Below are 21,528 nucleotides of genomic sequence, written 5' to 3' on the forward strand. Positions count from 1 at the left end.
AGGTTTGCAGAAACGGAAAAGGAGGTGTGAGTAGCTAATGAGTTGCAGCATCACCTCTATCTTTATTTATCTTGCATCATAAACACCTCTGCTGAGGTCAGGTTATACCACAAGCAACAACAGATTTCTGACTGTAAGGCAGATTTCCCCCCAAATGCATAATAGTGCACTTTTAGTTCTTTCTTTTTATATTATATTTTAACACAGTGCAAGATTCTGCAGCTCATTGCTTCATAGAACATTTTATGCAACATTATCTATGTTTTATAGAACAAAACATGTCCTCTTCATTGTATTAACCCAGCAACGAGGAAAAGTACAGTTTGGTAACTTTATTTCTGAGAGTGCATAAATGGTTTTATTGTTACTTTGTAATAACATCTCTGTGTAGATTATCATATTTGCCTTTTGAAGTCCATCATCATTTTTATATTGTTTAATACTATATTCTATGAATCTCTACTGTGAATTATACAGATAGGAGTCATTGTAGTAATAAGGTCATTTTCAATATATCAGAGCATAATGATTAAATTTTAAGAAAACAAAAGCAAAACTAAATAAAAACAATGAACATGTGACTTATTAAACTTTGTGGAGTGAGATGCTATGAATAGATTACAGAGGTTGTGTGCATATATGTGTGTGTCTATGTATGGGTGTGCATGTGTCTGAGAGAGAGAGAGAGAGAGAGAGAGAGAGAGAGAGAAGTTTATCAGTTCTGACTGAGTATTAGTATCCTCGGTTGGCCTTTGTGCCTCCTCAATAGAAGGAAAGGAAACAGTGATTAAAAATAGATGTTGTTGTTGGAGCAGATGGATTGGTAAGATTAAAATATGGTGGTGGAGTTCCTATTTACCAATCATGAACATGAAACAAGCAATGGCAGCCTGTAAACATGTCAAAATGTGTAAGCATGCACATGACTCATCATGCCACAATTAAAAGACGGCTTAATGACACTATTTAAAAGTGAGAAATAAGAAGAATTTGGGGTACTTAGAAAAGATACTGAGTAATATTTTGACATGAAATATTTTATTGCAATAAAAACTGGTTTGAAGAGTATAGAGAAGCATGGACTTCAGTGTACAGTGTAGATGTAGTAGATGAAAAATTACAAAATTTATACCACATGAAAACACTAAGTGGCAAATGTATGATAACCTCAGTTCACACTTGGCTAATCTTAGCAAGAGGGTTCATAAAGCAGAGCATTTTTTTCTGTGAGAAAGTTTTGCTTGCTAGGATGAAGCCCCCCAAAACACCAGAGGAAGCTATAATTATGTGTATGAGGAGCTCTAGACTTCCTCCTCTTTAATGGTGGCCAGCATTAGTGTGAGGATGAGGCCCTGGATTCTTTTTTTGGGTAAGTCATTGAAAACACATGGTAACTTGACTCTCCAGAATCCAAAACAATAGTTGGCAGTGTAGCACAGTTGAGTTTTCCTTGGTAGAGGCTTTCCTTTTTACTGTGAATGTATTAAGTGCTTATTTGGAAAATGATTATATAAATAGACTATAGCATTGTGATGTTGCTGGTGTTTGTACAATTAAATAGACTATTACATTCTAAGACGGGAAAAAAGTGAGGGTTGATAGATGAAGTTGATGTTTTGCCATGACACTCACAGGCTTCAGACCAAATTTGAAGAAAGCAATTTATGACATGTTGCAGAGTTATATTAAGTAGCCAAAACCAATATTTATATCAAGAATTTATATTATTTCTAAGTTATCATAGTAAGTTATTATAGTATATTTATCACATTCATAAAAGAAGGTGCAAACCTTTGAATTGATATTATTTTATACACTATCAATGGCCTAACAGTCACTCATTACTTTTGATAATGAAGCAACATCTGTGAAACCTAACACACTAAAAATCTTGCTAGTATAAATTAAATTTGTGTCTTTTTAATTTCTTTATTTCTTCTTTACCCATTCAGTGAGTATTCCAGCCTTATACTCAGTGATCCAGTGATAGGTTCCTGGTTCACTGTGAAGCTGACTAAGATAAAGTGGATAACGAAAATGAATGAATGAATAAATAAATGAATCAGTGAATTTGGTCCTGAGGTATACAAACTTTTTGCATTTTGCTGCAGTTTTTTTGAGACTCATTATGCACAATAATATAATAAAAAAGAATCAGAGATAAAGCGCTTTATAGATATGAATGAGTATGTTATATTGGCCGATTCACACTAAAATATTCCAGCTGTAACAGTTTTTGCCATTGTTGTCATAGTCAATGCTTTTATGTTGTTATTCACAAATTCATAAATATGTCATGTTTCTCTTGCCTCTGGCCACAATTACATGGGCAGCATGGAAAACTGCATGTTTTTCTGTTCCATGGAAAAAAAAAACCCTCAATAATAGTAGACCTGGAAATAAATGACAGGTCCTGGTAATTTGAGTTGATCAGTGGTTAAGGTTCTTTCCCTCAAGGACTGAATTTCTTTGTTTCCCAGAGTTCTCTGTTTCTGTCAGTCACGGTTAAGTTTGGGTCCAGGACACTGGAGCTCCCATTGTCCTAGACTCAAAGCGGGGAGCCATAATGAAGATTTAAAGAATTAGCTGCTGGTAAGGTGGTATGAGTTTGGTCTAGACATGTCACTCTCCTCTAACTGCTTTTACATTTTAATTCCATTATGAGGCTGAAATTAGACTTCCTAACCAAATATTCAGTGTAATTCAATGATGAATGTGAAAAGAACATTTGGCTGGCTGGGATTAAATGATCTTGGACTGGAATGGCAAGCGTTCTTCAACACCACCATGTCTATCCACAGAGAAGTGTGCTTAATTAATGTAATTAACACTTTGAAGCCCAAAAATTAGATCACCATTTTGCATAATGGGTGCTACCTATGCAAAGATAAAAACCAGAGGCTGTGGATTAACCCACCATCTTCCCATCCCCCATAACACGACTCACAACACTGGCTCGTCTCCAATACACAATGGGAATCGTAGCTCTAGAGAGTGATGCTGTTTTCTATAGACACACACACCTACAAGCAGGATTTACTCTTTTAACATATTGCAGAATAAAGAGCTCTATTTTCCCTTGTTTTTTCTCCCCTCATAATTTTGGCAATTTTTGTACATTTAATATGTGAATAACTATTTAATACTATTATAACTGATATTTGGAGCACCAAAACCCCCCAATGTGTCCCCCTAAAAGTGCATTATGTGTAATGTGTAAAGTACATAATCTAGACTTCATGAGGGCACTGGATATCTACTATCCTTTCAGTCATGGCTGCAAAGTGGCAAAACCTACAAACTCGTGCGTTATATAGTGAATAGTGAATAGGGTGCAGTGTTCGCCTGTCAGTTGAGGTAGGCCTCATGGACATGACGTCATTCAAAGAGCAGTATCGGGTTCCCACCGCAGCTGTTTCTTGTTACCTTGGAAACTTGGCTGCGTCTTCCGAACTACAAAACGACCAATGGCGGGATTCGGGTCATACTATGTTTTTAATGGGGGTGTCCCAAATTTCGGGGCTCTTAGAGTTGAGCAATTTTTTTCTACTCACTAATATATTGTAATGATTGATTTACAAATTTATGAATATAGTAGAAACTCATTTTGGTGTAGGCAGTAAAGATGCTTCACTATAACGGTCCACATTTCCACCTAAATAATGTTTCCCATGGTGGTACAATCCCTGCAGGAACTGAACCGAACTTTTCATAACCGGTGGATTTAAAGAAAACGTAATAACTGAAACTGTGCAGTGTTGTGTATGAGTTTATAATATAAGTTAAATTAAAAAAAAAAAAAAAAAAAAAAAACCCGCTGTTGATTAATTTAAAACCTCTGCAGCGTCTGACAGGTGAGCTGAAGTTTTAATTATTATTTTTTTTCCATATCACTTAAACAATAAAGAAGGCATATAAAGAATTTGCCTTATTCAGCTGTTTTGCTACACTGGTTAATAAGTAAGCTAACGTTCAGTGAGTCTCTTCAGAGGTTTTAAAGTCTAATGTTGTTTTTATATTAATTCACACATGCAGTTATAAGGAGTATGGACGCACTATACAGTGCCTTTTTTGACACACCGTGTAGCTACATGGTAAAGCTAGTTATTGATAAATACAGAAAGTTTGCCTTAGGGCGGTGTCTGGGTGCTGGCTTTGGAGTATTTTCGGTAGCAAGTTTGCTTAAAACGGTGTGTGTAGAGTGAACGCCCAGCGAAACCGCAAAAATTCAGTCCTACACAGAGCTACACACATGGCCTAATTTTAACCATAATGCATAACTGTATTGAAGCAGACATGGCAGAGGAGAAGCTCATCTCTGCTCTTCCCTACTAATGAAGAAACTGGCCTTTAGGCCACAGCAACTTCCTCTGTTCAAGCTTTCTCTCAGGCTCACAAACACGCCTGTATTTAAGAGTCAAAACTCTCCTTTCAGTTTTTTTCTTATACAGGAACATTAAACACATTTGACTTTTTTGCATTTGCTTCCCTGACACTGGTAGTGAACAAAAAAGGCACATGTTACTTTCAGCTGCAGCTTTTTTCCTTTTCCATTCTCCCACAACTGGCACACTGTGACTGTTTACATTTGACCATATAAATTTATTTTCTTTCTTTCTTTCTTTCTTTCTTTCTCTCTTATTATTTGAAATCTAAAGGGTCATCAGAATCAAACATTGAAGACTTTTTTTTCTTTTAATCTTTCATCAGAATGCAATGATTTTTATTAATACCACCATTTACACAGGGACCAAATTCATATTACGCAATATAATGTTTATATACATATTTTTTAACAAACCACACACACAACACATCTTTCACACCTGAATATTCTTTCTTAAGTCGGCTTTACACTACGATTTTTGGCCCGATTTTGCTAGTGCAGACCAAAATCTCATATTGTAAAAGATTTCTTTGGCCGTCTTAAACCGGTGGCCTTAGTGCCATTACAGCCAAAAACATCAGACAGAAAAAAATTCTGGCAGTGTTTGAAAATTTCAATTAAAATTTCAGAGTGTGACCACTTGTCTAAAAGCCACCAATAGGAGGATGACGTGAAACGTACATAAATGGAACATGCTAATGAACAGAAAAATGAACCTTATTACCTCAAACTCACTTTGAAGAATGTTCACGAGCCCAGACTGCACGGATCGATGACGTAAGCAGAACATAATAATTTCTTTAATTACAGGTGTAGCTGACATGGAGAACACATGTTAATCTACAGTTTGTTAGAGAATTAGGCCAAGACTTGACAAGTAATAAAAGATAAAAAAAAAAAAAGTAAAAAAAAAACTGCTGTAATCACGCAGTCTAATTCAAATTTGCAACAGAAAAAAATCCCATTCTTCCAAGCTAAAGAAGGAATCCTTGACTCAGGAGGTCCTGCCACTGGGAAAGAAATATTGCATTTGATATGCAAACAGTATGCTAATGTATTTTAGATGTATAACCTACAAGCACACTGTGTGTGTGTGTGTGTGTGTGTGTGTCTAAATCACAGAACCGTTATGCTTGAAGGCAGACAATGGTGATGGTGAGGGAAGTAAATGTGCAACACGTGTACCCACATTGTCAACTTGCTTACACATGAAAGCAACAATGTTAAACATTGAAAGCTTGAGAGGAGCATTATGTATGTAAATTCCTGTGTTTAGGAGGTAAACGGACTATGTGGCCTATACTTAGACCCGGAACAGTCAGAGCTATGTCTCGAGACAAAATTTTTTACAAAGTTTCCTCAATCAAACCAGACCACTATTTCGTAATCTCAGTATCCGTTAAAACATTCCAGTGATTTCACTTTATCCTGTGTGGGTTCTGACGTAAGATAATTGATCACAATTTGGCTTATCTCTGTCTGTTTCTGTCTTCTTGTTGCTCACTCTGTAGCAATACTGTTAGTTCACATGTGCTGATGACTTTGCTTTGAGGAGCTCATTGCTGGTGCTGATGTCTCTATTTTGGAGATAAGCCTCTATCAGGCCCTTGTGAAATGTTGGATATTCTGTGACACCCTTGTTCTATTCTCAGAGACTCCTTCTGACATCACGCATCCCTTCTCTCCCCCACGTCTCTGCTGACTGTAGTTCATGATGAAGGTTGCCTCATAACGCTCCTTTCCTTGAGGCATTTCAGCAAGGCTTAAACGTCTACACTCAAAATAGACGGATCTGTGGAGATTCCAAGATTACAGTGTAGGTTACTCCTTCCCTTCTTCCTTTCCCCCTCTGGAAGTGTTTACAGACACACACTCTTCTTCAGTACCTTATATTACCCCTACCCTAGCCTACAGCAGTTACAGACTACAGCCTACAGTAGCCTACAGACTACAGTCCGTAGTGTGGAAAAGATTAAGGCCTGATGGAATGAATATTTTGTTTTGTTAAAAGAACTTAATTCCACAACTGTCATCCTGGGAGGTTTAGCTGTACCTTTCACAAACACACATGAAGCCTATGTTTTTAAGCTTCAACTTGCACAACATAACACAGCAGCTTAAAGCTTTTGGAGAGAGCTGATACTTTTTTTTTAAAAACCAGTTTCTTTCTCCCCCTCTGTTGTGTGTTTCCAGTGTTTGTATGGTTCGACTGGTCACTGGTTTAAACACTTTACAACTAAATTATTTTGAAGTCAGGCCAGACAAGACACTGTCGCTTGGTCCCTAACTCAGTACAACAAATCTGTTTTCTTGTTGTCTGTTGAAAGGGTGAGAAGAAGTGATGTGGATTCTAAAGAATGCCCAGATAATAAATATCTCTTGATAAACAACAGAATGACTTTGCGCTGACAGAGTGTGTTGTATTCTCCACAGCAGTGCTCGCATTACTCAGACCTAATAGCCACTGCTAAATATGATGTGGTTATGACATAATTTAAATAACCTTATTCATTTGCTGACTTTACTTGTTCCGACCATGTGGGTTTAGTCTGGGAATGTATTCTCGAACCACACAAGTTTTTCCTTCATGTGTATTTTTCCTGATCTGACATGTCCGCACATACACATATAGCCTGTATGTACTCTTCCACCAGCAGACAGTATGCTACGATAACAAATCTGTCCAAATCTTCTGTTACTTTCATTAAGTACCTGTGCTGAACTTGGTTACACTTCTTGCCAGGCTACTAAGTGTACTGAAAAGCGACTTCTTTGTGGAGCTAGAAATGCCGTAGACCGGGGGTTGTCAACTGATAAACCATAGCAGACCCAGCAAAGTATTTAAGTGTAGCAAACCTTGAGAAAATACTGTAGTAATGCAGATTAAAATTTTTTTTTTTTTAAATGACCATATTTTAGTGACTCCAACTCAAACATTAAACATTGTCCAACTCCATAGCTTATTTTCTCTCATGGTTTATCCAATAACATCCATTAGTGTAGATGTTTGTGTGTATGTGTTTATTCTCCCCATGTCAAATTCAAAATAGACGTGTCTCATCTGTTCAGAGTCCATGGTGCTAGACGAAGGTGATAATGTAAAGCAACAAAACAAAACTCAACCACTTCCATAAGTTATAATCAGAAGCTGTCAGGATCCAGTTGTGTCATTTGCTTTTATGGACCATTTGCTTTCAAGGTTCCCTCAGTGCAAATTTACTTTATAAACAGAATCCAACTATTCAAATATATAAATTCAAATAGGCTCATTACTTAAATGTGTGCAATAATATTGTTTGTGTTTATCGGAGACAAAAAGATTTTTATTTCTGACAGATGACAGTATTTATAGCCCTACTTGTTTCTGAGTTACTGAAGTTTCGATTAAACTCATTCAAGACAAGTAACCTGTCAAACAGGCTAATAACTCTATGACCTCAATACTGTCTTTGATAATAGTATGTTCTGATTTCCACCATTGTAAAAAAATAAATAAATCTTCCAGTGGTCTCCCCTGGCTATGCTTCACAGACCACTGGGGTTGCCCAGATCCCACTTTGAGACCTCTGATGTAGACCATTGACCGAAACTCAATCTCAGTCATCAAACTCAATTACCACAGTATGGTGAGAGGAAGTCCGTCAAGTCAGACCAATGCCATTAAAAAAAAACCCCACAAAAAACACCAGTAATCTATAATAGCTTTTCTATGTACGTATGGTGCAGAAATGTAACATGTCTAACATTCTGATCAAATGCAATAGAAAACCATTTTTGATATTGATGTTAGTGGTTACTGTTAACACTAGAGTTGCATTGCAAATGATATCACCACAACACAACCTGCAGGAAAGTCCTCAGTACCACTATGCCACTGGAAACATTGGTTCTGTATTGAAACATTGGGTTTAGTAACCATACTGTACCATACCACACTGTCCAGGGGAAAACTGACTAATGGTTTCTTGACAGGATTTAGAATGCTTCTTAACAACCAAGTTTCAGCAACTCCCACATCTCTGCTCCTACCCAGAGTGCCTTGTTTGCTCAGCTTGAATGAATCTGACCATCTCCGTTGTGAAACATGACTGCAGCCAATCATGGACTAAGTGACTAAGAGTACTCTCACCATTTCCCCATGCGTGTATTTGTGTTATCACTTAGCTGGCACTGGGTGGCCCCATTAACTTGTGTGGGTGTGTGTGTGGGTGAGTGTGTTTTGTGGTAGGTGATCAGACTGCTGCACCTTTGACCTTGAAATTAACCTACTCAACTCTTTGCTTGTTACCACAGTGGAGAAAATGTCAGATTAATTGACTTGTATGTTTATTCAGATGCGAACTATCTGTAGCTGATTCTCCTACGCTGTGTCTGATTTACCTTCTTCCTGCTGTGTACAATGTTTGTATAAGTAAGCATTTCTGTTTCTGACCTAATATCTATTCCCTGAAAGCTGATTTAGAAATGCAAAAGCCTGTTTCCATTTGCTTGTGTGGTGATGTAAGTGGAGATGCCCATGTGCAAAAGAGTCAGGTGATCAGCCAAGACTTGTGTGTATGTGTGTGTGTGTTAGAGCCTAGAGCATGGTCTGTGATCTTCTGTATGAAGGATGGGTTCGAGCAGTAATCCTCCACCCAGAAATTTTTTTTCTGTAATCCCCCTATTCAAAGAGCCTGCCACTCCTGCACTGTTCAGATGAATAGCTCCGTCTAAAGGGAGCAGGCACCAACAAGCTCTTGTAATAGTGGCTATAAACATCTCAGCAAGTTGTGGAGAGATGAAATTACAACCAGGGTGTGAGGAGGTTGGAGTTCAGGGGTCAGTGAAGCTTCACCTCTTGCACTGAACTTGATAGCATGGTGAGCACCCGAAGACGAAAAGTGTTGAAAGTGCCCTGACATTTCTGTTATGTAACACAGTAATTTTCTGTATCTGACGTGCTGCTATGACATTTCATTAAAACTCTACTACTGTGTATTTTGTGCTTTCGTGCTCACTGTGTGTTAGGGTGATCTGGGACACACGTCAGAGATGTTTTGTTCTTTCTGTTGTGGCTCTTGACACAAGTGGAAGAAGGGAGCTGCCAGCCACAGCTCGGACAGAATTACAGACGTTCTCATTAATATCTGTTACTGTAGCCACGGGTATCTGTGATTTGTTCCTATTGTGTCACTCAGATATGAGCCCCTGGCACTGACGGTGTGGGTTTCAAAGGCTACAGGATGTGAAGAGGAGCATTAAGACATCCACACCTGTACCTGACGTACATGTGGAGATTCAGGGCTGCCTTTAACTGGTTACCTACATTACATCTGGTTGACAGGTACGGTATGTAATCAAGCACATACCGGTGACTTTACTAATTGTACTGGATTGGTATTATTCGTTTCCAAGATCCTATTTACATCTGGTTGTTTCTTGTGTTTGGATTGTATTCTGATAAGTTTATTAGCTTATATCAGTGTCATACACTAGCATCTAAACTAGATCGAAATCTAGAAATCCAAATCTAAACTAGATTGAAATTGTACTAAACTGTACCTTTCCTTGTTGTTGCAGTGGTAATCTTTTGCACATTTAATATGTAGGCATATCTTTCAGATAGGAATGGGGATATCATAATCTTTAAAAACATTTAAACATACATAATTGGCCCATAATATCCTTTTAGATTAAAGCTTTAAATATACACTACATGCACCTAAAAGATACACACTAAAAGATGGACCCTTGCGTGTACCACCTCAGTGACATCGAATGGTACACTATAGTACCCCTTCTTCTGAGTGTGCGTATTGGCCCAGTTGTTTTTAAAATGAAATCTGTTCTTGGAAAAGCTATTACTCTGAAAGTGGTTCCTGGCTGCAAAAAAAAAGTATGAGAACCCCTGGTTTAAATGATTAGATTTAAATCTGTCTTAAATGCATTTTCTATGCATTTACTGGTGCATTTTTACATGCATAATCCCTATTTGGACATAATCCTGCTCTATACTGATGAAATGACCAAGTGTAAATGGAGTGCGAGCAGTTGTCTATAACTGGAATTGATTGGTGAAGTACTGGAATTGACACACACACACACACACACACACACTCACTTCATTTTCTCAAGTAATTCCTCAGAGACGTACTGGACAGGATATCCTTGTAGCAACACTGCAAGTGTATTGTTGCCATAACTCTTTCCAACTTCTTTAATGAAGCCGTCTGACCCTGTTGTATCATTTCCTTAACAGTAACACAGAGGTAGAAAGGTGCTGGAAGAACAGGAAAAGACTGCTGAGCAGTGTTTTGGGAAATGACTGCTTAGATGTAGAGAAAAGAAAAACAAATGGAGCCTGTGGAAATTAAATTGGAAGTCTAAGTAGTGTGTGATTCTTTGGCCGGAGAATGGGTACAGGAAAAGTAGAGATTTGGACACATGATGTTGTAGTTCCTCTTGTCATGTGCTTACTAGGAAGTGGTCTTCCTGCCTGTGCTTGAACAGGCGAGCTGATTGGACAGGCTGGGTGGAGCTGAGAAGAGAAAGGAGGAGTATTTGAGTTCTCTCCTCAGTTGCACGCTCAACTCGCTCACATGCGCTTAACAGCTTCAGTGTAACGCGACTTTCTAAACCAGTATCTGCTCTCATAAGGACGTTACTCATTTTCCAGATTTTGTGGTCTCAGCTGACAGATTTTCACACCTCCTTTGGTAAGTTGCTGCACAGAAGTAGATTAACTGAATAGAAATGTCTGGTATTGTATAAGAATATTGTTGGTCAGAAGCGCAGGCTTGTATTAAATCACTGTGAATAAAAAAAGTTTTTTTTCTATTGATCATTTTATCTGTTTAAAAATATTTTTCTCTAAACAAACTTATTTTAACCAGTGGAGCACATAGATGCCCCCCTGATCAACACTGTTTCCAGAATGTTAATGGGTTTCTCTGTACGATCACTGAGGGCTGTGCAACTACTTGATGTGTGAGCATAAGCTATTGCTCATTAAGCTCCACTCTACATGAGGGGACAAAAGCCCTCCGTTCTTGGCCCACAGTCTGTCCTTGGATTTTTCTTGCATAAGCCTTAATTTATTTTTTTGTTACATTAGATTTATCTCATTTAGATGCTTTGCACACTTCTAATAAATTTCTTGACTATGTAGGAAAGATCCTTGATGAGTATCAGCAATATCCAAAGAATGAGTCAGGATGAGGGAACTCTGTGAGTGTGTGATGAGTGAGTGGGTGTATGCGTGTGTTGGTATATCGTCTTGCTCATGTGGTCAGGAAAAACAAAGGGAAGCCCTCTGTCACCAGGGCATTAGGCTCCAAGAAGCTTCCTGTAAAACTGACTAAACCGGGTTAAATAGTTGACTGAAGTTTGGGTGTCTTGAAAGGTTTGTTTTTTTCTATGTCCATATGTTTTGTGTTAACAGTTGTGTGTGTTTGTGCATGTGTCTCTCTCAGAAACACTGTAGGAAAGGGTGGTTGTGGTGATTGTGGTGGAAATAGATAAATACAACACTGAGACTGCAGTGACGTCACTGGGGCACTTGCAACACTGCCACAGCTTTATGATTACACTCTGACTGTAATGGGTTGTGTGGCAGGATGTTTACATGTGTGTACATGAACATGCATGAACGTTTTTTTTCGCACATGACGAAGTAAAAAAGGTGTAATTTTGTATCTATGCTGTACATTCCCTGTGGCTTTCCTGCATATTTTGAGGCTTGGAAGGTGAATTACAGAGTTTGAGCAACACAGTTTGTCATTCCTTTAGAATTACCATCACTGAGTTAGGGCTTGTGTGTGGAACCCAAAGGGCCTGCATTTCTTGAAATACACCATGGTAATAATTGATAAAATGATTAGACCATTTGTCTGCTGTCTTGCTTAATCAATACATCGCTAGGGACAGTCTCATTGTTTTGTAGTTGACAGTTAGGCATGGTTGTTGCTGAGGTGATAATGCAACTACGCTGTTGGTTTAGAGTTCAGATTGACCCCAGGTGCCCCGATGTTGTGCCCTGAATAGGGTCTTGAGAAAACGTCTTGATTCAGAGGAGACAAAAACTTACTAACAGTCCTCTGACGGATCACCCATCTGCCTGAGAGGTTTTGTTTTTTTTTTCTGTGGGCCATCAGGTAACATTGCTGATGAAGAATGACACCCTGATGGATTTGGCCTCATAGGCCCTGAATCAGATGACTTTATCTCTGAAAGCTTGGCAGTGTGTGATAGAAGAGAATGGGGAACATGAGAGGAATGTGCAGCCGTGGGAAGGGCTTCAGGCTGGCTCATGTCTGTACAGTCAAAAGAGGAGTGGAGGCTCAACTTGTCCTACTTATCAGAATCTGAATTCTAGGATCTTTTGTTCTGTTTTTTGGCTGACCATCTATGTGATGGATTTTCCCCCTAATATGGACAAATGCCTGTCAGAGCTGATTTATACACTAGAGGGGTCTTGCATAGGGCATGGGGGTGTTGGACCACCTGCTCTTATTTGTTTATCTTATTAAGGTTCGATAATAAGGAGAGGCTGTATATAGAAGATCAGTTCCTGTCCTGTTTGTACTAATTTTCACTTTTCCAGTGACAGGCACAGTGTTTGCAGTTGCATCTTCAGCAAGTGTCACCACTTGGATGGAAGACTTAACATGCACACAATGGTGTTCATGCTTGGCACACAAAGATGAATGGCAGTGACGGCTGGATAATTCTTTCCTCAATGCCAGGATGCATGTGGAATTATGAATATTGAGAAAGTCCCGAGGGCTTAGACACAGACGGCTCTGGGCTGTTGGGAGGAGGGGGTATGCACTATTACAACTCTTTGACACTAATGGCTCTGTGTTCAAAGTTTATTTTGTCCTGCTGTTAGTGGAACGAGTTGTCCTATTGTGCTGGCGCTGCATATAAGAAAGGGCCGTTTACTGATAAGGTGACTGCAGTAGAGATGGGTAGGTTATCTGGTTGCCTGCTTGAGGCACCAGGCATCGGGTAATGTAGGAGTAGTGTGTGTGTGTGTGTGTGTGTGTGTGTGTGTGTGTGTGTGTGTGTTCCATCTGAGGCATTAAACTGTCCTTCAACCACCACAGTAAAAGCTGTAAAGCTTCCCAAGGGAGACCTAACCGAGCCTGACACATTAGGTAATGCTTAATGTTAAGGTTATAGCTTTCTCCACAGATCTCTCCTAATTTCAAGGTAATGGTAATGTAAGTAGAGGTTAAAATATGTAATTTAACAGCTTTAAGCTTTTAATGCTTTAAATGCTCTTGCATGACAATTGCACAGTTGTACCAGATTCATCCATAAAGTGTGTAACCTAGAATTAAGTCAGATATCAGTAGTTCTTAACCACAGCATAGGAGCTTTATTGTATTGAACTGAATAATGATTTCTGTGTCTCCATGTTGGAGATTTACTGATAATTATGTTTTAAAAGGTAAATTGAGTATATTTGAACAGGAAACACACCCAACTGTGCAACAAGGTAACTGAATTGAGACCCACTGCCATAAAATACTCTAATTCCCAGCAACAATACCTGAAGGCATAGAGTAAGGCCCCACAGTATAGCCAGATATCTGCCCGTGACGATTGTGTGTAAATGGGTGATCACAGTTATCAATGTTTTTGATAGTGCTAGTTACTGATAGAGAGAAATGACCTCCTAAAGTTTGTGTTTGCATGTGAGGTAACATTATCTCAGTCCTGCAGTGGACTCCACCTGGCTTTAATTTACACATTCTCCCTCTTCTTGCTCCAGCTTTCATTAGCTAGCCAAAAAAATGTGAAATTTGAAATAGCGTTCCTCCTGAGAGAGAGTGAGTGAGGCCTGAAGAACATAGTCATCAGCGGTTTACTGGATGTGCTCTGTGTCTCCCAGCATGAGGGAGTCGTGTTTGTTTTACCCAGAGCTCAACAGGGAGAAGTTAGCCAATCTCCGGTCTCTAGTCAGCACCACTCCCGGGTCCAGATAATGCTTTACTCGTCAATAATCCCCCCAACACACACACACACACACACACACTCTTCAAACCAACCTCTCTCATTCTCTCTGACCTCAATAGTTGCCCACTGGCTTCTGTTGACCAGGAATTATTTATCTAATTATTCTTTTTACTCCTTTTCATTTAAATGTCTTTATCTCCAGAAATTCCTTTGTGGAAAAAAATAAAATACTGGTCAGTACCCAGCCACCCTTGTTTCCTGCTACTTCTGCTTTCATTTCCCTTGTTGTATTTTGTTGTTGTTGTTGTTCCACTGTCTGACATGCAGTATGTCTGGCTTGCTCTTCTCTCCAGGCTGTAATTGATAGAAATTGTAAAAGCACAAAGATGTCTCCACTCACCCAATCCCCTTGTAATTACAGCATATAGTTTCTCTTAGCTGGAATTTGTGTGGTCATTTTTTCCACTCTCCAGCTATGACTGCTGAGGTTGACTGATGGTATTCCACTGTTTTTAGTGGTGCTTTTAGCCCATGTAGTGTCACATTTTCCCAGTTCAGGTTTCAGTAATAAAACTGTTTCATTAATGTGAATCAGTGGTGCAAATTATATGCACAATGCTGATTGTGGGGGAAATTAGTAAACACAGTGCCTTATGCTAAATATATTACAGCTGTATTTTGCATTTTCTAAGCACTAAGCTATTCCCTGGATACAGACATCTACCGTACCATTAAACATTTAAATATTATAGGGATATATCAGCCTTAATTAAGAGGCAGTTTTCTAATCCAGATGGTACATGATGCGTGCATTTACATAGATGTTTACTGGATGTTGGGGAACTGAATGTCTATTACAACAACTTCAGGAATTTGTTGAAGTGGCTCACTATTCTTTGGTAAATATCTGACAATGGACAATTAGCATTTGAAAATGTCTAATTGAGATTTTGGAAGAGATTATGTTCCTGTATGCCCGTGTGTCCTAGATGCCATGGTGCTATAGCCCTTTTCTCATCCATTCACACTTCTGTAAGCACCCAAACTTGGTCTGTGACATCATGGACACTTCCGCACAGTCCAGTTCATTCCTGTATGTTCGTGTCTGGTCTTGCCTGGCTTATTATTTGCCTGAGTCTCTACCTGTGTCACTAATGCTTCTGGCCCCTAGAGCGGTGATTAAGGTACATATTGCACAATAAGGTGTGAATGGTGGTGGTGGGGTGGCTGTGAGTCTGTGTTTTTGAGTCACACATCTGAGTCAGTGTTTTGGAAATAAAAACAGGAAGAAGGAAGAAAGGGGGTGAAAACAGCAGTGAAAATAGCTGTAAAGCTAAAATATAAAATGGGTGTCTGCACATTGTGTATGCTAAATTCCAATGGCATAGAGACTGGTTTGGCATTGAGTTGTGGTACTTGTGTTCTTTCTTTCACTGTGGGCTGTAAGTCTTCCATGATGGTGGCCATGAGCCACTGTGTATATGGCAAAGGGCATCAGGGTGCTGAGTTCCTGTCGATATGAGTGAGTAATTACATGTTTGGGTCTGATCCCTCTCAACAGTTCTAGCCTGCCTGGATCCCCAGCAAATGCTCCTTCTATTAAAAGCCCTGCCACTGAGGGACAGCTGAACATATTTGAGTGTATATATGAATCAGTCAGTTACTGTGCACTCGATGCGATCCTCAACCGCATATATGTATTCTTTACTTCCACTGTTGTTGGAGTTGGTCAAAGGCAGTACTGTTTATACGTATAATGCACATATAAGTTCAGTTTCTATAAAAAAAAATCTGTCATGTTTGTGTTGCTTTATTCAGTAATTAAATCCTGAGTCTGTTCTTACAATTTTGCCCCTTATACGCTTGCTTAGTCTCTGTCTCTTTCTATTCATTTTAAAATGTGTTTCAATATATAAGGATGTAGAAGGGAAAAAGAAAAGATCTTAGAGTGTGTGATATGATATAGCCTAAATCCTCAGTAATGTAATAAAAGAGAAGAGGGTGGAATGGAAAGTAAATTACTTCTTGACTTTGAAGGAACCATGGAAATATTAGGACTCTAACTCCATCATGACTTTTGAGCAAGGCTACTTGGAGTTCAGGAAATATACTGGAGCTGAGTTCATGCTCATGAGCATTTTCAGCATTTCATCTCTGTGTCAATAAGCTGATAATCTGACAGTAATGCGCTTTGTGTGGATATTACACAAACACTGTTATTTTCTCCAGAATGCCATGAAGGAGATTTAATTGTTTCCCTTGAACATTTTAATGCAACTGAACGTAAAAGATTGCAGCTGTTCTCATTCCTTTCCCCCTTTTTGTTGTCTTTGAAAGTATTTCATTTGAATGAAAATTCAGTAGGCGTGTTTGTTGTGAGTGGGGGGTGGGTGTGTACAATAGTCAGAGCCTGGGATATTAGCCAACTGGAGAGCAATTCTGTCTCCCCCTCCTCCTTTCTTTCCTCTTATTGGCTGCTTGGTGAAACAGCATCTGGAGGCTCTGAGAGTGGAGTAGGAGGAGCCAGGCAGTGCATTAAAAACCAAGTATCTGTCCCATTTACTCTTCAGTGCTCCACTGTGCTTTACATGTGTAGAGCTGAGGCAGTGAGAAGATTTCTTCTAGTCATTTCTTCTTCTCAGTTCTGAGCACGCTTTTCCTTTTTTTTTCTTTTCAGGAGGCCTCAGCCTGAAAGAGGGAACCTCAGGATTACAAGGGGATTGTATGGGACAGCGTGCATGTGTGCCTGTATGAGAAAGCAGATTGGGTCCCTGGTTTGCCGGCTTCAGCATTGACTTCACCAACTGCACTCACTCCGGTGGGTCAGTCTTCAGACTGATGTGGAATGCAACTTCTGGCGACCCCCTTCAACAAGTCTTCATTCAGTGAGCAGCACTGGGAAGAGCAAGGATAAAAGACAGGAGGTGACGCAAAAAGAGCGAGCAACAACAGCAGGAGCAGATCACTCGAGTCGGGGCCCTCGGGTGGGAAAGGAACTTAAAACCCAAGACAAAAGGAGCGTGCAAGAAAGGGATCAGTACAAAAGATTTTTCTGAGGAGCTGGACATTGGAAACACCAAGGGGTACGGACCATTAGCCTCTGTTTCACCCTTTTTTGAATTGCTCCCTCTGTCACGTTCACTGACCTAAACCCATCATGCCTGTGGAGACTCTTCGTCCCTCAGATGGCCGTCTGGCTGGAACACCTTTTACCTCAGCCATGCCTCTCCGAATCTTAAACAAGGGCCCAGACTATTTCCGCAGGGTTCCTGAGCCTGGTGTACGCAAGCTGAGTGCCGTTGAGCGTCTGGAGGCTGATAAGGCCAAGTATGTGAAGAGCCAGCAGGTGGCTCTCACCAGGCAGGAGCCCATCAAGCCCCCAGTCATTCGCAAGCCACTGATGTCTCCGGCCATGATGCTGCACACACCGCCGGCCAGGAAAGTCCCCCGCAGACCCTCAGACACCGAAAACGGGGGACAGGGGCCATGCAGGGCAACGCCACTCAACCTGGATGTCCTTAACAACCTTATCAACATCTCTGATGGGCCCCAACCCTTGTCCCCTGCTCCTAATTCTCCCTCTCCCTTAGCCATGTCTGGGCTGTCAGCAGACCCTCAGCAGAGTTGTGGCTTTAATGGGCATTTTCTGTTGAAGCCTGCTTCTTCCGGCACTTCCTCTTCTCTCAACAGCCCCATCCAGCCTTCATCTCTTGCTTCTCCTACTCCAGAGCCGAGCCACAGGCCTCCACCTGTGCCAGCCCGAGTTCCTAGACTCCCTGCACAGGGCAATTACAGCAGCCCAAACCCTGTGACAGTGCGGCGGGTTGATGTGCGGCCACAAGCGGAGATCAGGAAGCCCCAGAGGATGCCTCTACAGCCTCAGTCCAAACCTCCACAGCCCCAGCCTAAACCCAGACAGACACCACAGCCCCAGGCCCCACCCCCACCCACACCATCCTTTAAATCCCCATCCCTCCCCTCACACTCTCCATCATCCCCCTGCCTACCCTCCAGCCCCCTGTTGCTACGAGCAGGCATGCTACCCCCAGCCTCACCAGCCTGTACCCGTTTATCCTCTGCAAGCTCACGGGGCTCAACACGTAGACGCCCCTCACTGCACCGCTCCAAATCAGACCTGAGCGACCGGTATGCACGTGCCAACGCTGACCTAGAGCGCTTCTTCAATTACTGTGGCTTAGAACCCAGCGAATTGGAGGGTATGGAGCATTTTGGACGTGCCAGTTCTGATATTGTCTCCATTTCAAAACTTCGAAGCGTCAGCACACCCAGCTCTGAGTGTGGAGATGAAGGCCATGCTTACAGGGAGGAGGAAGATGATGATGACTATGATGGCCCTCCAAGGCCCAGCGAACGTGTTCCCTACGGCATCTCAGTCATCGAGAGGAATGCACGTGTCATCAAGTGGCTCTACGGGATCCGACAGGCTCGGGACTCTCAAAATGTTTCCAATGTATAGGTGCCTCACTGAAACACCAAAACACTGGTGAGAAGGAAAATAATGGGGACAGATCCAGATCAAACATGCCCCAGTTTTATGATGTCTTTTTACATGCAATATATTTATTATGTTTTTTAAGACTCTTGAAGAAGATGAAAATTTTGTGTTGTATATTTGTGATCAGTATGGAGTATTCTTTATTTGCCTTACAGTAAGCTCAAGGATATTGGTTCTTATACATTTCATTTGTGTTACATTGTTATAGATATTTTGTCGTGGCAGCCCATTGTTGTTTCTTTTGGCTATGTAATTTGGGCTGTAATGATTTACCTCAAAGGGAGAGAAGACTGGAGCAAGCTTTAGATTCTCAGCACATTGACTTAGAAAGTGAAAGTCATTTAAAGCAATAATTAATGTACTAGATATTAAGAGCCATGAGAGTGTAACTGAATGGATGATGACGGTTGTGATGAACACAGCAATAGGCCAGCTGTATTTTTGATAATCAGGTACTTAGTCTTTATTATCAGACTTAGTCTTCTTTTTTTTTTTTAAATCAAATATGCATCGATATGGGAACTGTGGCTTCCAATATGTCAAGAGAACAATAGTAAGGGCTTAGTTATGATAAACCAGGTACTGTTTCAGGAAGTGAATGCAGCTTTCTGAGAGGCCGCAGTCCCCCAGTCATAGATAGAAAGGTTGCAGTAAGACACAGCTAGGACTAGGACTAAGAATAGGATTAGGACTAGGAAGCAAGTTCTAGTCAGCATACATTACACTAAGACATGTTCATACACAGATACACATAGGTGCATGCACTCAGAGGAACATTAACACATTGACTACTGGTCACTGTGCAAGAGTTGTTCTGTCAGCGTCAAGTGTGAATGTGTCGAAGAGACAAAACGGGTGTGTTGAGATATGGCACTAGTCAAGCGCAAGACTTGATGATACTGTGAAGGAACTCCGAGCAGCTTTAAACATCTTTTTAAACATGGCTGTGATTTTTGTCAGCATGTAAGAGCTTCCAATGCATGCTTTTATGTACAGGTGATATATGGAAAGCCATTTTAGCAAAGCACAGATGCAGCTGAAAAACATTCCAGCATTAATGTTCAAAAACAGTTTTGTGGTTTGATTTTATTCCGTTTCATTCTTTGTGTTCACGCAGCACTATTTCTCCCTGTGCAGGTTTATATAATTTGGGAAGTCATGTGTCCGATGGATGCAGGAGGTTGATGTGAAATAGCCTGAGACAGCAGGAATCAGTTTGTCAGAACTCTCAGATATAAGAACAGGCTTACATCTGTTTTCTGCAGAGATGAATGATTGAGGTGGTGAAACAGAAATGTTACTTTCAAGGAAGCTTGTAGTAATGTAAAATGTAGTAACATGACTTTATCTGTGGACATAGCTGTTTTTCACTTTTTCCCTTTGCAGTTTTATTTTCAATTTTTCACCAACAGTCTGATGTTACAACACAGCAAGCATTCAGAGTTTGCTTGCTTTTTAGTGTGCAGTCAAATCTTTTTACATGCATATTGTTAAGGGTAAAACACTTACACATATGCTAATATTACCTGTGTAGAAATCACATAAAAATTATGCTTAGCCATGTTCTCTGGGCAATGAAGTATGACCAGGGTTGTGTGGTCAGCCTACTAGTGCTTTCAGCATTAAGTCATCAAAGACTGAATTTCTGATGTCCTCTAATGATATTAATAAACAGAAAATGTTTTGGAAGAATGTGTATGTGCATTTACTCCATCTTCAAATTCAATTTACATTTTATTACCTCTTATAAGAACTTAAAAGCAGAAACTAATCCTTGCTAATCTTTCTTGGAAGAATGTTTATGTAAGACATAAATATTGCCTTGGTTTAAGTTAATACATGGAACATATAAGCTGAGTCTCAATGACCTCACTGTCCTACCTTATACAGAGTTTGTTTTGACTATTGGCAGTTGTATTATTATTATTATTATTATTATTATTATTATTATTATTATTATTATTATATCAAAAAGAGACTTTTTAAGATTCTGTTGAGAGAGTTTCTCCCTGGCACAACAATCCTCCTACTTATGCAAGAGCTTGCTGGGGCATTTGCCAGCACGGCTGTTTTAATTGACACTGAAGATTCGGACGTGAATTATTGATCTTTTGAATTAAATTTTTGCTTATATTTGTATTTTAATATGATGATACATTATTAAATATGAATGGCATTGGAAACCATTAAATTCATATACTGTATCCATGCAAAAGCTCATTGGATACATGTGTAATAAATGTGTGCCCTCAGTAAAACTAATTATCACATAGTAATCTCTACTTGGACAGTGATTCAAAATCCTGTAATCAATGAAGGAACGTTGTCCTGACTTCTTTGGTGTTAACTTCAAAGCTTTGACACATTTATAAGCTAATGGTTTATATAGCACATTTAATGAATTTGTAGTACAAGGTTACCTTTTACATATTCCATACCACCTCTGGTCTTTATGCCTGCTGCTGTAAGTTGAGTAAATGGATACTTCATACTTCTATGATTCAGTGAAGCTGCTGTGTTTGACAGCGAGAGACCGTCCCCAAGGCTGCCTGTGAGTTACATCCTGCCTCCAGCATAGAAGAGTGGATGAGGATGAGGAGAGTGAGTGATGTGTCAGAGAGGAGTGATAGTAGGAGTGGGATTAAGGAGTAGGAGTCAGTCTCTGCATGGCAATGAGTTTAGT

General features: G+C 40.0%; 1 protein-coding gene across 2 annotated transcripts; it reads left to right on the plus strand.

Annotated features, from left to right (window-relative positions):
* Positions 1-3,525: 3,525 nt before the first annotated feature.
* On the plus strand, positions 3,526-20,537 carry wu:fa11c10 (protein FAM110A). 2 transcript variants are annotated; one of them, XM_026921394.3, is made up of 2 exons: positions 3,526-3,854; positions 17,007-20,537. In XM_026921394.3, exon 2 carries the CDS (start codon positions 17,487-17,489, stop codon positions 18,804-18,806), a length of 1,320 nt encoding a protein of 439 aa, XP_026777195.1. In that variant the 5' UTR covers positions 3,526-3,854; positions 17,007-17,486; the 3' UTR covers positions 18,807-20,537. The 2 variants fall into 2 exon arrangements, with proteins under 2 accessions (XP_026777195.1, XP_026777194.1); XM_026921393.3 differs by lacking the exon at positions 3,526-3,854 and adding an exon at positions 6,484-11,082.
* Positions 20,538-21,528: the final 991 nt, after the last annotated feature.

This window comes from Pangasianodon hypophthalmus, chromosome 16 (assembly GCF_027358585.1).
Source record: "Pangasianodon hypophthalmus isolate fPanHyp1 chromosome 16, fPanHyp1.pri, whole genome shotgun sequence".
In the NCBI taxonomy this organism is placed as follows: Eukaryota; Metazoa; Chordata; class Actinopteri; order Siluriformes; family Pangasiidae; genus Pangasianodon; species Pangasianodon hypophthalmus.

Bases quoted from the DNA above. Each gene is read 5' to 3' on its own strand.
- wu:fa11c10 (XM_026921394.3), top strand. From the start codon at position 17,487: ATGCCTGTGGAGACTCTTCGTCCCTCAGATGGCCGTCTGGCTGGAACA.